Raw genomic sequence first — 14,133 nt, forward strand, 5'->3', positions numbered from 1 at the left:
CAGATTAATATAATTTAACATGATTCACCTTCAAAACCTTGATGTGCCTTTGTAATTCAGTTTCAAAAATCTGCCAATAATTGTAAAACAGTTTACAATGAAATACAATATTGTAAAGGTGATTCATGAATTTTTGGAATATTTTCTCTGAATAGACTGAAATTAACACAAGTTAAGATGGCGTATTATTAGTCAAGTGTGCATGTCAACTCACCTTTATTTATATAGTGTTTTTTACAATACTGACTGTTTCGGATCAAAGTTTCGGGTGCACAGCAGATCTAGATCACTGGGGTAATATTACACTTTTGAGTAATATAAAATAACACATTTGGGATTTACATAGTGAGCTTATTTCGTCATGAGGAGTGTGGACTTTCTTTCAGGCAAACTTCAACTTTAGTCATAATAAAACGACTCTTAGACAGTCTCCGTAAGATTTAAAGTAATGTTTATCTATATTTAGTGTGTCCGTAGGTTTGGTCGAGTCTAGGTGAAGGGGGTTGTTGTGTATTGGAGCACTGAGAGGGAGGGCGAGATGGAGGAGGAGGAGGAGAAAGACGGACAAAAGTTGAGTGGAGGAATGTGAGTTTGTCTGAAGGGGAATAAAGGCGTCCTGATGGGAGAGAGTTTTGGAGGCAAAGGGAAATTCTGACTAAAAAACGCGTCGTGATTCCAAAGATAACAACTCTGACTGGCTGGAAAACTCTCGAGAGGTTGTTTGGTTTTGGCTTCAAAACTTCACGTTCAGGATTACTAAACACTTTTTGAGCTTAAAAAAGAAGAAGAAAAAAAAAGTTTACACTGCTTTTGGAAACAGATTTTGATGGCAATTTTGGGGACGACCTGACAGCTTCACTGTTTTGATCCTGAGGATTCGAGTTTTCCCTGTTTTTCCTTCTGAAGCTTTTTTTGAAGTTGACTAAGGAATCTGCCTGAATCGCTCATCTGTGGGAAGTTGGAGCGCTGGAGCGATGCGATGATGAAGATGATGAAGATGATGCGATCTGAGTCCACCGAAACCCACACGACACCGAACCCGAACCTGAAGCCCAAACCAGACAGAAGAATGACCGGCTCGAAGCTTTTCACCGTGTTACTCATGCTCGTGTTTCGCGTCGGGTCCGCGGAGCGTGTGTCAGGTAACGTTACGAGACTTTTGTGGATTCAAAACTTTTCCAAGTCAATGCATTTACGTTTCAAAGGTTTCCTGAGCTTCACCACGATTGAATATTAGTAGGCCTATTATCGTTAAACAGAGGTCTGAAAAAAAGTAATAAATAGTCTTTAAATATGTTTGCATGTCATTGCATTAGAAAACAAGTGTTAAAGGTGAAGATAAATATTGTGAGGCTTTTTATATGAACATGTTAAATATAAACTAACGTTACACGTCTACATCTGTGGTTACTCTGCAGTGTGAACTTGAGGGGAACTTTTTATAGTCACTAAATGGCCTATGGAAAATGCAAATAATTGCAATTCAGAAAAACTAATACAGTTCTAAGAAAATATGTTGTGACTAAAGTGTCCTAAAACTTTTGGGGGCCCTTACAGCATAGATCTCATACATCCTCAGTGCATGTCATTGATGTCAGAAACAAATAAACAGTGAAAGATGCTTTACACATTAGGCCTATGTAGTTCGCTCTTGAACACATTTAAGTACTTTGCTCTATTTATGTCACACCGGTTTTGCTTAGTGTTTAGAAGTTTGTGTGATATTATTATTATTATTTTAATTTTCAAAATGTGTCTGTTTTCATCTGACAGAGCAGAACTAAATCCTACATGGAAAGAGGGGCCTGAGGTATATCTTGAGAAACGAAAATCCTATAGAGTTGAGTGTGGGCTCTTTTGAGTTAGTAGGTTCGTAAGAAACCACCCCCTAACAACAACAACATTGTACGACCTTAGCAACTAGCCATCCTAGCAACAACAACACTGCATCATGTGTGATTTTTGCATCATTTACATTTTCCTCAGGATGTGTAAAAGTTGTTTGTAACACTGATAGTGTGTTTAAGTGTTTACCAGAAACAAACTCAAAGTTGTCTATGAGTGGCCTTTATGTGTGCTGTAGAACTGAGCGAAGAATCTCAGACACTTATCAAACTCTCCCATCACATCTCCCAGACTGTGAAGACGGGCAGCCTAAACACGCAGTGTGGATAATGTGTGGAAGTGGGGACCGGTGAGGGATTTCACAAAGAATGTGACTCGGGGCCATGCTGAATCAGACAGGGGAAATGATGGATTGGGTTGAGGGCAAAAGGGATGGATGAATTGAATGAAATAAAAAGCCACATGAGGAGACAAGTGAAAACATAAAGGAGGAAAGAAAAAGTGATTTGTGTTAGACTGGGCCGACAATGGAGAGGGTAGTAGTTGTCTTTGACAGGTTTTTACTGATGAGAGAAACACCATAACATTTGACAACACTGGACTGGAGGAAGTGCTATAACGAAAAATGCAAGGAAATCTTGCTTATTGCATTGAATTTGTCAACTTTTAGTTGGCAACATAATGTATAGTTGGCCTCAAAACTCAAAACAGATATGTCATGGACTAAAATATACAATTTTCGACAAACTGATCATTGTTATTCATTGCTAAACTGTCATATTAGTTGTCTTTGGAGCTGTCTTGTTGAATAGACAAGAATACAGAAGTTTCTTCTTGATGAATACACAGTTTTTTAGGAAAATATGCAACATCAGGAACATAAAAAGGATGACTTTATTTAAAAGGAAGCTTCATGCACACAACAAGAGTTGAGGTTAGAGTCGACTGGCCACACTCAGGCCATCACAACAGGAGAGATGTTAGAAAGAGCTAGTGAAGCTAAAAGCCGCTATAGCAATATATAAGAACTAGCTATGACGGGGGTTTAGTGGGCCTCGTTTTAAACATCAACTTGGGACTCACATCTGTGTGTGTGTGTGTGTGTTCCCCTAAACCTTCGCTGAAAGATGGAACATATTGTTCAGCCCATTCATATTTAAACAGACTCTAGATGCATTGAAGGAATGTTGAACAAACAAAAAAATCCTTTAACTTAAATGTATAAGTTTTGTGTTTGTGTTGAGTGTGCCAAAGTTTCCCAAAGTCAGTCCTTTTTCTTGTTTTGAGAAAGCAGGCCTACACTCTAAAAAATGATGGGTTATTTTAACCCAATTTTGGGTCAAATATGGACTAACCCAGCTATTGGGTTAAATTTATAAATTGCATTTTTTTAATCCAACCATTGGGTTTGTCTATATATTTGACCCAAAATTGGGTTAAAACAACCCAGCATTCTTTAGAGTGTACTTAGAAGAGGGATGGTTGTGTTGGTGTTTTGGATGCCATTTCACACTGGGTGAAATAATCGTCATAGGGTCAAAGGTTAAGGGTCAGGGCAGTGTCTGAAAATCCAAAACTTGAGTTATTAACACTTTCCCCCGCCATTTATGGAAATTTCAGTCATTTGTGAGAAAACGCTTTTCACTGTTGTACGGTAGGGGTGCTGATTTTTGCAGCTTTTTGCTGAAAAAGTTGCTTTTTTTAATGAAACTCATACCCACATTCAAAAGTTGATAAAAAATGAATGCATGAAGCTATAATAAAACTTTTTTTTTTAAGCAGAGGGTCTGTTCTTTCTTTTTTTATATTCTGCATGTTCAGATATTCATACAACAAAATATTCTGGGGGCCATGAAAATTTGGTGAAAATCATCAAAAAGTGGTGGCTGGCAACTTTTCCTTTTTTAAATCGAGTTAAGCCAGAAGGAATTCGTAACGAGTTGCATCATCCGAAGCTAAACTACATGGATCTGGCTGGATTACACGCCTCTGGTATCTCTCAGGCTTCGACTACGAGCTTGTTATCCACTCCATGCTGACAGAAGAATTTAAAACATTCCAGTTCTTCAGGCAGATGGACGTGCGTGGAGCCAGTGGAAAGTGAACCACCGTGGCCAAGCTGATGTTTGACAGAGACCATTTGCAGTCTTTCCGTCTTATTCACATCCTAAAAATCCATGCCAGGGAGGGTTGTGTTTTTGAATGCCTCGCCTACTAAATCAGTTCACAGACATACACTACCCCACTGGCATTGAAAGGGAGGTTAGACTGATAAGTTCATGGGATTCGCTTGTATCTCAGTACAGGAGATTTAGATTTAAATGGAGGGCCTGAGACACATCTTAGGATAAGAACAGCATTCACACTTTGGGCTGAACTCATAGAAATCCCTAATAAGAAGGGTGGTTTTAGCCCATCTGCTGGACTCAGCTTAATGTTGAGAGTGTGTGAGATAAGGACCAGGGGTCTCATTTATGAAACTGTGCGCAGGATCCTTACTAAAAGTTTACGTGTGCCCGAAAGCCAAAAATATTCAGATTTATAAAACCATGCGTACGCCAGAACCTGCGCAGAATTCACTTTATATTTCCCAGTCAGCGGGAGATTGTGCGCAAATGTGTCTCCTCCCCGAAATAACCATATATGGAGCTTTCAACGCCTAGTTTAAATATGCATATCCTCATCTGCATATCATTTGCATGTGATTTTTCATCCACGTGATACCAAGTTTAACGGTACAAGACGTTAGGAAAATATGAAATACAGATGTGTATCACAATAAATTATTTAAATTTTTTTTAGCAAATTTTTTTGTTTTTGAGTAAATAAATCAAAGAGTGTTAAATACATTTCAAAGAAAGATTTTCTCAATCTTTTCCACTGGCCAAGTGTTTTTAATTGATTTATATTTTTAATGGAAGCAGATTGTCACAAACGAGACTCCCGCGGTTCCTTCTGCTCACCACCAGAGGGAACTCTCTCCTGAATATTAAAACCATTTGAACTACATTTCCCACATACCCAGCACTGATTACCTCTCACCTGACTTTCATTAGTGGACTATTTAAGGTGCTCTCAGACTCACTCTCATTGCGAAGTTTTGTATCTACCCTGGTGATCAACTCCGAGCGTTTCTTCCTGTGTCTTGTCTTCCCGTGGATTACTTTTGGACTGTTTATTCTCATCTTGATTCTTTGCTGCCTGCCCTGAACTATATTCTCTACTGGACTGGTTTATGTGAGTTTGCAGCCTGCCCTGATCTTATGCCTGTTTCTGGATTACGAGTTGCCTTATCTCTACTGTTGTGTTTGCTGGTGATTGACCTTGACTGTACAACGACGATTATAATAAAACTGCAAATGGACCCTCATTCTCCTGAAGCTTTATTACAGAAAACTTCGCCATCACATGATCCAGCAGTTCTGGCTCAAATATCCACAGAGATTTCCACTCAAGCCAATCAACTCGCCGTTCATCAACATCAGCTAACCCATTTAACAACAGTAACAGAGGAGCTTGTCAGGACACTGCAGCGTTTGCAAATGTCTCTTCCAAACCCTGCACCTTCTCAACCGAACAGGAATGTGGACACCTCTCCACCATCTTCATTCACAGTTAACCCACGTCTGGCTCTTCCTGATAAATTTGATGGTAACCCAATGAAAAGTAAGGGATTTCTACTACAATGTTCATTATTCATTGATCAACAACAAGCTATGTATAGCACAGATGCCAGCAAGATCTCCTTGGTATGCTCACTCCTCACTGGCAAGGCATTGGAGTGGGTAACGGCGGTTTGGAAAGAAGATGGTACTGCTTTTCCATCATTTGGAATCTTTCTTCAACGATTCCGGGAAGTATTTGAACACCCAGAGGGAGGTATGAGAGCTGATGATCAACTACTCGCATTGAGTCAGGGCAGAAGTACCGCAGCAGAATATGCATTGACATTTCGTACTTTAGCAGCACAAACTGACTGGGTAGAGAGCACGCTCAAACTGCTCTTTCGCAAGGGACTCAACTTGGAGTTGCAATCCGAACTGGCCTGCCGAGACGAAGGGAAAACACTGAATCAATTCATCGAACTCACCATTCAGATTGACAATCTGATCCGTTCACGTCGTCCACTCAGAACGGTACCAGCCAGCACACAAAACCCAGTCACTCTGTCTCAAACTGAACCCATGCAGCTCGGGTATACTCATCTGACTCCGGAAGAGCGGGAACGCCGCATACGTCAACATCTCTGTCTCTATTGCGGTCAGCCGGGTCACCTGAGGGCTTCGTGTCCTACAAGACCACCTCTTCGTAACTCCTCTTCGGTGAGTCCCTGTGTTCAAGCTCATCACTCCAGTTCTTGTACCAAAGTACTTATAATAGTCTCTCTAGAGGGCCATCATATTTCTACAGCAGCTCTGTTAGACTCGGGAGCAGCCGGGAACTTTATGTCTCATGAGTTTGCTCAACAACTAAAACTCCCACTAATCTCTTGCAACTCTTAATTGGCAGTGGAAGCACTAGATGGGCGGCCTCTCGGAGATGGAAGGGTTCTACACACCACCGTGGACCTTCAACTACAAACAGGGACCCTTCACACTGAGATAATTTGTTTCTACATCATTACATCACCTCATAACCCGGTAATTCTTGGACTCCCCTGGCTACGTCAACATAATCCCCTCATTTCATGGAAGGAAGGTCGAATCATAAAATGGGACCCGTCATGTCACTCCAACTGTTTAAATGGCAGCTCTTCACTCTCCATTCAGAGCGTTGCACTAAAGGACGAACCTGTTCTTTTCCCCACTCTTCCCATTGAATATTCTGACCTCGTCAAGGCTTTTAGCAAAGCCAAGGCTATGGAACTTCCTCCTCACCGCTCAAACGACTGTTCCATTGAACTTTTACCAGGGACAACACCACCTAAGGGTCGAATTTTTCCCCTATCACAACCCGAATCAGAAGCCATGAAGAACTACATTGAGGAGAAACTTTCAAAAGGGTTCATCAGAGCATCCACGTCACCTGCAGCTTCTGGCTTTTTCTTTGTTAAGAAGAAAGATGGGGGCCTACGCCCTTGTATCGACTACCGGGGTCTCAATGACATCACTGTCAAGTTTCGATATCCCCTCCCTCTAGTACCAGCTGAGCTAGAACAACTCCGCAATGCCAAGTATTTTTCCAAACTAGACCTCCGCAACGCCTATAATCTTATTCGCATCCGGGACTGTGATGAATGGAAGACAGCCTTTTCTACGAGCACTGTTCACTACGAATATTTGGTTATGCCTTTCGGGCTGTCCAACAGTCCTTCCGTATTCCAAGCATTCATCAATGACGTCTTTCGGGACATGCTTAATCGTTGGGTCATTGTTTACATCGATGATATTCTTATCTACTCCAACACCTACGAGGAACATGTGCAACACGTAAGAACAGTATTGCAACGACTCATTGATCATCAGTTATACGCCAAAGCAGAGAAGTGTGAATTTCACCAGACTACCACGTCATTTTTGGGCTACATCATCAGTCAGGAGGGTGTTGCCATGGACGAAAAGAAGGTCAAAGCCGTTCTAGACTGGCCTCTACCAACAACTTTAAAGGAATCACAACGCTTTTTGGGATTTGCTAATTTCTACCGACGCTTCATCAGAAACTTCAGCTCGGTAGCATCTCCCTTAACCTCTATGACTAGGAGAAGTTCTTCACACCTCACCTGGTCAACTACAGCACAGGAGGCTTTCGCAGAACTCAAGTCACGTTTCACATCTGCTCCCATTCTCCACCACCCTGATCCAGAACTTCCGTTTATAGTTGAGGTGGATGCTTCAAATACGGGTATTGGAGCCATCCTTTCTCAACGGCACGGATCCCCATCCAAGCTCTATCCTTGCGCCTATTATTCCCTCAAACTTAACTCAGCCGAACAGAACTATGATGTCGGAAACCGGGAATTGTTGGCCATGAAAGCCGCTATGGAGGAGTGGCGTCATTGGCTGGAGGGGTCTAAACATCCATTTGTGATTCTGACTGACCACAAGAATTTAGAATACTTACGATCTGCCAAAAGACTAAATCCCCGACAAGCAAGGTGGGCTCTCTTCTTTACACAATTTGACTTCACTGTTACCTATCGTCCCGGTTCAAAGAACACCAAAGCAAACGCCTTATCAAGCCAACATGATGGTTTGAGTCCCATTAAGTCCAAGGAAACCCTTCTTCCAGAGTCATTAATTGTGGCCCCAGTTCAGTGGGACATCATGACAGAGGTTACTCAGACCAATTCACAAAGGACCCCTCCTCCCGAATGCCAACCCGACAAACTGTTTGTACCTCAGGATCTTTGTCAGAAAGTGCTACACCAAGTTCATTCCGTACTCAGCTCCGGTCATCCTGGAATTGCTGCCACTATTCACCTGCTTCAGAACAGCTTTTGGTGGCCAACCTTGCGGGCAGACACAATAAAATTCATTAATGAATGTGTCATCTGCAACACAAGCAAACATCTCAGACAGTTACCATCTGGCCTACTGCAACCATTGCCAGTTCCTCACCGACCATGGTCCCATCTTGCCTTAGACTTTATTGCCGATCTCCCCAAGTCCAATGGGAATACCACAATACTCACGGTCATAGATCGCTTCTCCAAGGCCTGTCGTTTAATTCCACTTCCCAAGTTGCCTACAGCATTTGAGACTGCTGAACTCATGTGTAACTTTGTGTTTCGCTTTTATGGCCTTCCTGAAGACATTGTGTCGGATCGAGGGCCACAATTCACATCCAGAGAATGGTCAGCATTCTTCCAACAACTCAACATCAACGTTAGCCTCACTTCAGGATATCACCCACAATCGAATGGTCAAACAGAACGTCTCAATCAGGAGATCACCCGGTTCCTCAGATCCTATTGTCATCAGAACCAAGCAGACTGGAGTCGATTCCTCATGTGGGCTGAGTATGCACAGAACTCCCTCCAGAAACCCTCCACCGGACTAACCCCATTCCAATGTGTAATGGGCTTCCAACCTCCCCTATTTCCATGGTCAGGGGAACCTACCGAGGTACCCTCAGTCAACGACTGGCTCCAGAGAAGCGAAGACATCTGGAATCAGGCTCACACCCACTTGCTACATGCTGTCAGGGGACAGAGGTTGCAGGCCAATCGTCACCGTCGCCCCAACCCCGAATATACTCCCGGTCAATGGGTCTGGTTATCCACTCGAGACCTACGCCTCAGATTTCCTTGCAAGAAACTCAGTCCCAGGTATGTGGGTCCCTTCCAAATTGTTAAACAGATTACACCAGTTTCTTTTCATTTGGCATTACCCTCTAATTATCGTATCTCTCCCACTTTTCATACATCACTTCTTAAACCCACTGGTGGTCCGAGAGCGGAGGAGGAGGAGCAGGAGAAGCAGATCGGTGACCAGGGCCCCTCACCCATCTTGGTGGAGGGCGAGGAGGCATATCAGGTTCGAGATCTACATGATTCCAGACGCCGGGGCAGACTCCTTCAATATCTGGTGGATTGGGAGGGATACGGACCAGAGGAGCGATCCTGGGTTAATGCAGAGGACATACTCGACCCCACACTCATGACTGAGTTCCATAGGATGCACCCGGAAAAACCGGCCCCTCGACCTCGGGGAAGACCCCGGCGTCGTTCGCCTCTTCGCGTCAGGAGCCGCTCGCAGGGGGGAGGCTCTGTCACAAACGAGACTCCCGCAGTTCCTTCTGCTCACCACCAGAGGGAACTCTCTCCTGAATATTAAAACCATTTGAACTACATTTCCCACATACCCAGCACTGATTACCTCTCACCTGACTTTCATTAGTGGACTATTTAAGGTGCTCTCAGACTCACTCTCATTGCGAAGTTTTGTATCTACCCTGGTGATCAACTCCGAGCGTTTCTTCCTGTGTCTTGTCTTCCCGTGGATTACTTTTGGACTGTTTATTCTCATCTTGATTCTTTGCTGCCTGCCCTGAACTATATTCTCTACTGGACTGGTTTATGTGAGTTTGCCGCCTGCCCTGATCTTATGCCTGTTTCTGGATTACGAGTTGCCTTATCTCTACTGTTGTGTTTGCTGGTGATTGACCTTGACTGTACAACGACGATTATAATAAAACTGCAAATGGATCCTCATTCTCCTGAAGCTTTATTACACAGATAGACATGGTTGTGCATTATTTGGGTGGAAATATTTTCTCAGAAAATCTGCTATTATCATGATTAGCAATTATCTCTAGTTAAAACATTAAAACACAAAGGGAAAGTGTTCAAAAGCATTGCATGCACAACAAATATATATTTCTATTTATTGAATATAATTTTTTTTGTAATGATTTAATGTAGTTTAAGTGTCTAACTCCATTAATGAGAATGGCATATTTAATCTAAATGTTTATATCAGAAGTAAAACATAGTTTAAATCATTGTTTCATTTATTTAAACTGTTATTGTGAACATGCACTGTATAATTAGGACTCATGAAGATTTATGGTTTTACTTCATCTGCCGTTAGATTATAGGCTATATGTGCGTCAGTTTCACTAAACGGCCCAACGCGCTCGCTGCGTGGACATTTAAGAAGGGATGGATGTTTGCTTCCAGTGGTAGGCTTGATGGTGAGTCAAATTATATTTGTAGGCAATTTTCTTTCTGTATAATTTTCTTTAGATTTTCGGTCTAAAAGTGACCAAAAAGACATTTAACTCCAGCTCACCATCTGTGTCGCCAATTCCCTTTGTCTCCAGATTGTGCGTACGTACGCACGGCTCAAAGTTTGCTTAAAGGTGCGCACATTCTCCCGTCAAGTTTGTTTTTTGTAGCTCATAACCTTTCCGTGGAAACTGTAGGACTGTCAAGCGATTAATCGCATCCAAAATAAAAGTTTGTGTTTTAATAATATATGTGTGTGTAGTGTGTATAATTATTTTGTATATATAAATACACACACATGCATGTATATATTTAAGAAATATTTGCATGTATACTTTACATTTCTACAAAATTAATATTGTCCATAAATATAAATATTTGATATATTACATTTTTCTTATATGTGTGTATTTATATATACAAAATAATTACACTACACAAACTTTTATTTTGGATCGTTTCACAGCCCTAGAAACTGGCGTACGTACGTTTCCAGCCCCGTTTTGTGTGTACTCACGCTTTATAAATGAGACCCCTGGTCTGGGAAACACTGAGCCCCACAGAGAAACAGCCTTACAACCGCATAACAATGAACCTAGCAAGGTTTTCTTCCAGATTTTTTTTTAATCTTCTGATGGATGAACCGACCCTTTCCATATGATAACCAGCTCTTCAAACATCAGCAGATTGCATGTCCAGAAAAGCACCATGTTTTGTGGTCATTTACCAGTGTAGTGCTTTGACGTACTTTTGAGCGTATCATGCAAAAGTCTTGAGTTGGCTTATTATTTAGCACTATGGTATATTTCAAATGACCAAATACTTGCTTAATGGACAGGTTGTGTGAGCTGAAGTGTTGGACTTGACTTGATGAGTTTTCCATGGTCTGCGCAGGGCTAAGCTTCGTGGAGAGCCCTGGGAATGTGACTTCCTCTCTTGGGAAGGCGGTGGAGGTCCAGTGCGTCCTGCGAGCCGACGGGGTGGACCTGGACGTGGTCTGGCTGAGGGAGGGACAACCGCTGCACTTTGCTGAACTCAACCAGATGCAGGTCCCCGAAGATGAAAACAGCTGGCTGGTTATCAGTAAACTCAAGTAGGAATGCTGACTTTATCGTGTTTAATTTGGACATTTACACTGTGAGTTGGATTTTCTGTTTCCTCTGTCCATGATTGGTGTTGGCTCCATTACTTTGGTAACTAGCGTTATTATTATATAGTAAGATATATAGTATGTATATCGCGTATATTATTGCATTAATGTCTGATAAAAGGACTGAATTACATTAAATCCTGAATTTTTGGACAGAAACGTGATAGATACAGTACACAGAAAAATAAAAATAAATGTTGCTTATAAAGCAACTAGGGTCCCAGACAGCAAACTGACATTGAATCAACGTCTCTCATGACATTGAAACAACGTTGATTTTGCTCATCGAATTAACGTTGAACCAACGTCAGACGCGGCATTCTTCAAAGCTAAATGAAAATCGAAAATTGGTTTGCTTTCATAACGTTGAAACAACGCGTTGATTTCAAGTTGATTTTCCGTTAGTTTTGAAAGAATGACGCGTCTGACGTTGGTTCAACGTTAATTCGGTGAGCAAAACAATGTCAGATCAACGTTGTTTCGATGTCATATTTCCACGTTGATTCAATGTCAGTTTGCTATCTGGGGTATTATGCTATAAATTCTAAAAGTAATATATTACTTTACTTGCTACCATCATTACATACAATTGTATTACCTGTAACCTCCAACACTGAATAATGCCCAGACCAAATATATATATATATATATATATATTAGGGCTGTCAAACGATTAATCGCGATTAATCGCATCCAAAATAAAAGTTTGTGTTTACATAGTATATGTAGGTGCACTGTGTATAATTATTTTATATATATATGTATATATATATATATATATATAAGTACACACACATGCTTGTATATATTCAAGAAAAAAAATATTATTTATCTAAAAAATATTTATATTTATATATAATATACATTATACATTGTATATACGTATATATCTATATACAATATATACATTAAAGTATTTCTTAAATATGTACAAGCATGTGTGTGTATTTATATATAAAAAATAATGATACACAGTGCACCCACATATATTATGTAAACACAAACTTTTATTTTGGATGCGATTAATCGCGATTAATCGTTTGACAGCCCTAATATATATATTTTTTAAATAATCTTGGTACAAAGCTCATTGGTACAATAGCTTATGGTCCAATCCCCAATGAACACACACACTGATCAAACTGAAACCTGAAATTTACAACGAGAGAAAAGTCACATGAATATATAAAAATTTGGCTATAATTGTCAGATTAAAAGGATCCACTTTCTGCTCACAGGATAGAGGAGGTAACGCTCTCGGATATGGGCTCCTATCAGTGCGCGGTTTACTCCGGTTCAGAGGTGACATTATCCACTGAGGGGCACATCCAAGTAGAAGGTATTACCTTTCTTAAGTGTATGTTAAAATGTAATGTTCTCTTTAAATTCACATAGGTTTTGTGATGGGATTATATGTGCAGAGAGGTGGAAACCAACTTTGGGAGTCTGGGAAGTCCTCTATAGCACATTATTGATACATCTATGGATCCTCTTTTTCCTCCTTCAGGTCTGCCTCATTTCTCAGTGGAACCGCACCATTTGTCAGTAGTGGCCAATGTAGGGCTGAGTCTGCACTGTGAGGCTCATGGTCCTCCTGAACCTGTACGGGTCATCTGGCTACAGGACGGGGCTCCTCTCAATAACCTGGAGGACCCCATATCCCTGTCGCCCTCAACGCTACATCTCTCAGGTACTGTTATATACAACTTTGCTTTCCTAACAACAAATTCCTTGTCGCTATCCTTGTGTTTCCGTCTTTTTTTTCCATCAATACTTATTGATCACTATTGATGTCTGTCTGTGAGCAAATATTTAACCAATGAAATGTTGGCAAAACCTCAGGTTTGAATGATGTGCCACAGACAGTTTCTGAAGCAACAATGCAAGGGTAAATATAGAACGGATAAAGCAGTTTCTTTACACAAACACTATGCATGGGAAAACCCAGACAACTTCTGGCAAATTTAGATTTGCTCTGAAAGTTAGTCTGGCAAAGAGCTCATCCAAGCCCATTTCCAATCCGTCGAAATCGCGGCACCAATCAGAAACGTTGGGGCGGGCTTTACACGATGAGGACAGCGCTGGGATTTTGAAGCAGATTTTGTAGCCTACATTACAAAGATGGACGCCACCGTCGAACATCACTCGTTCGAATCAGCTATCACGTCTTTTTTAAAGGATTAGTTCACTTTTGAAAAAACTTTTGCTGATAATTTACTCACCCCCATGTCATCCAAGATGTCCATGTCTTTCTTTCCTCAGTCGAAAAGAAATTAAGGTTTTTGATGAAAACATTCCAGGATTTTTCTCCATATAATGGACTTCAATGGGAACCAGACGGTTCAAGGTCCAAAAGACAGTTTCAGTGCAAACTGTTCAAAGGGCTTTAAACGACTCCAGACGATGAATAAGGGTCTTATCATGCGAAACGATCGCTTATTTCAAAGCTTATTCCAAAAATTTAACTTTT

At 41.2% G+C, this 14,133-nt stretch overlaps 1 protein-coding gene across 1 annotated transcript in view; it reads left to right on the forward strand.

The window, feature by feature from the left end:
• Nucleotides 1-543: 543 nt before the first annotated feature.
• The window catches only part of axl (AXL receptor tyrosine kinase), a 60,268-nt gene continuing 46,678 nt past the window's right edge, over nt 544-14,133 (forward strand). The window contains exons 1-4 of the mRNA XM_089120880.1: nt 544-1,142; nt 11,408-11,606; nt 12,902-13,002; nt 13,171-13,353. Coding sequence (XP_088977006.1) covers nt 980-1,142; nt 11,408-11,606; nt 12,902-13,002; nt 13,171-13,353 — 646 coding nt within the window. The 5' untranslated portion in view covers nt 544-979. The remainder of the gene's footprint in view (nt 1,143-11,407; nt 11,607-12,901; nt 13,003-13,170; nt 13,354-14,133) is intronic.

This window comes from Pimephales promelas, chromosome 16, assembly GCF_988280905.1.
Source record: "Pimephales promelas chromosome 16, fPimPro1.hap1.1, whole genome shotgun sequence".
Lineage (NCBI taxonomy): Eukaryota > Metazoa > Chordata > Actinopteri > Cypriniformes > Leuciscidae > Pimephales > Pimephales promelas.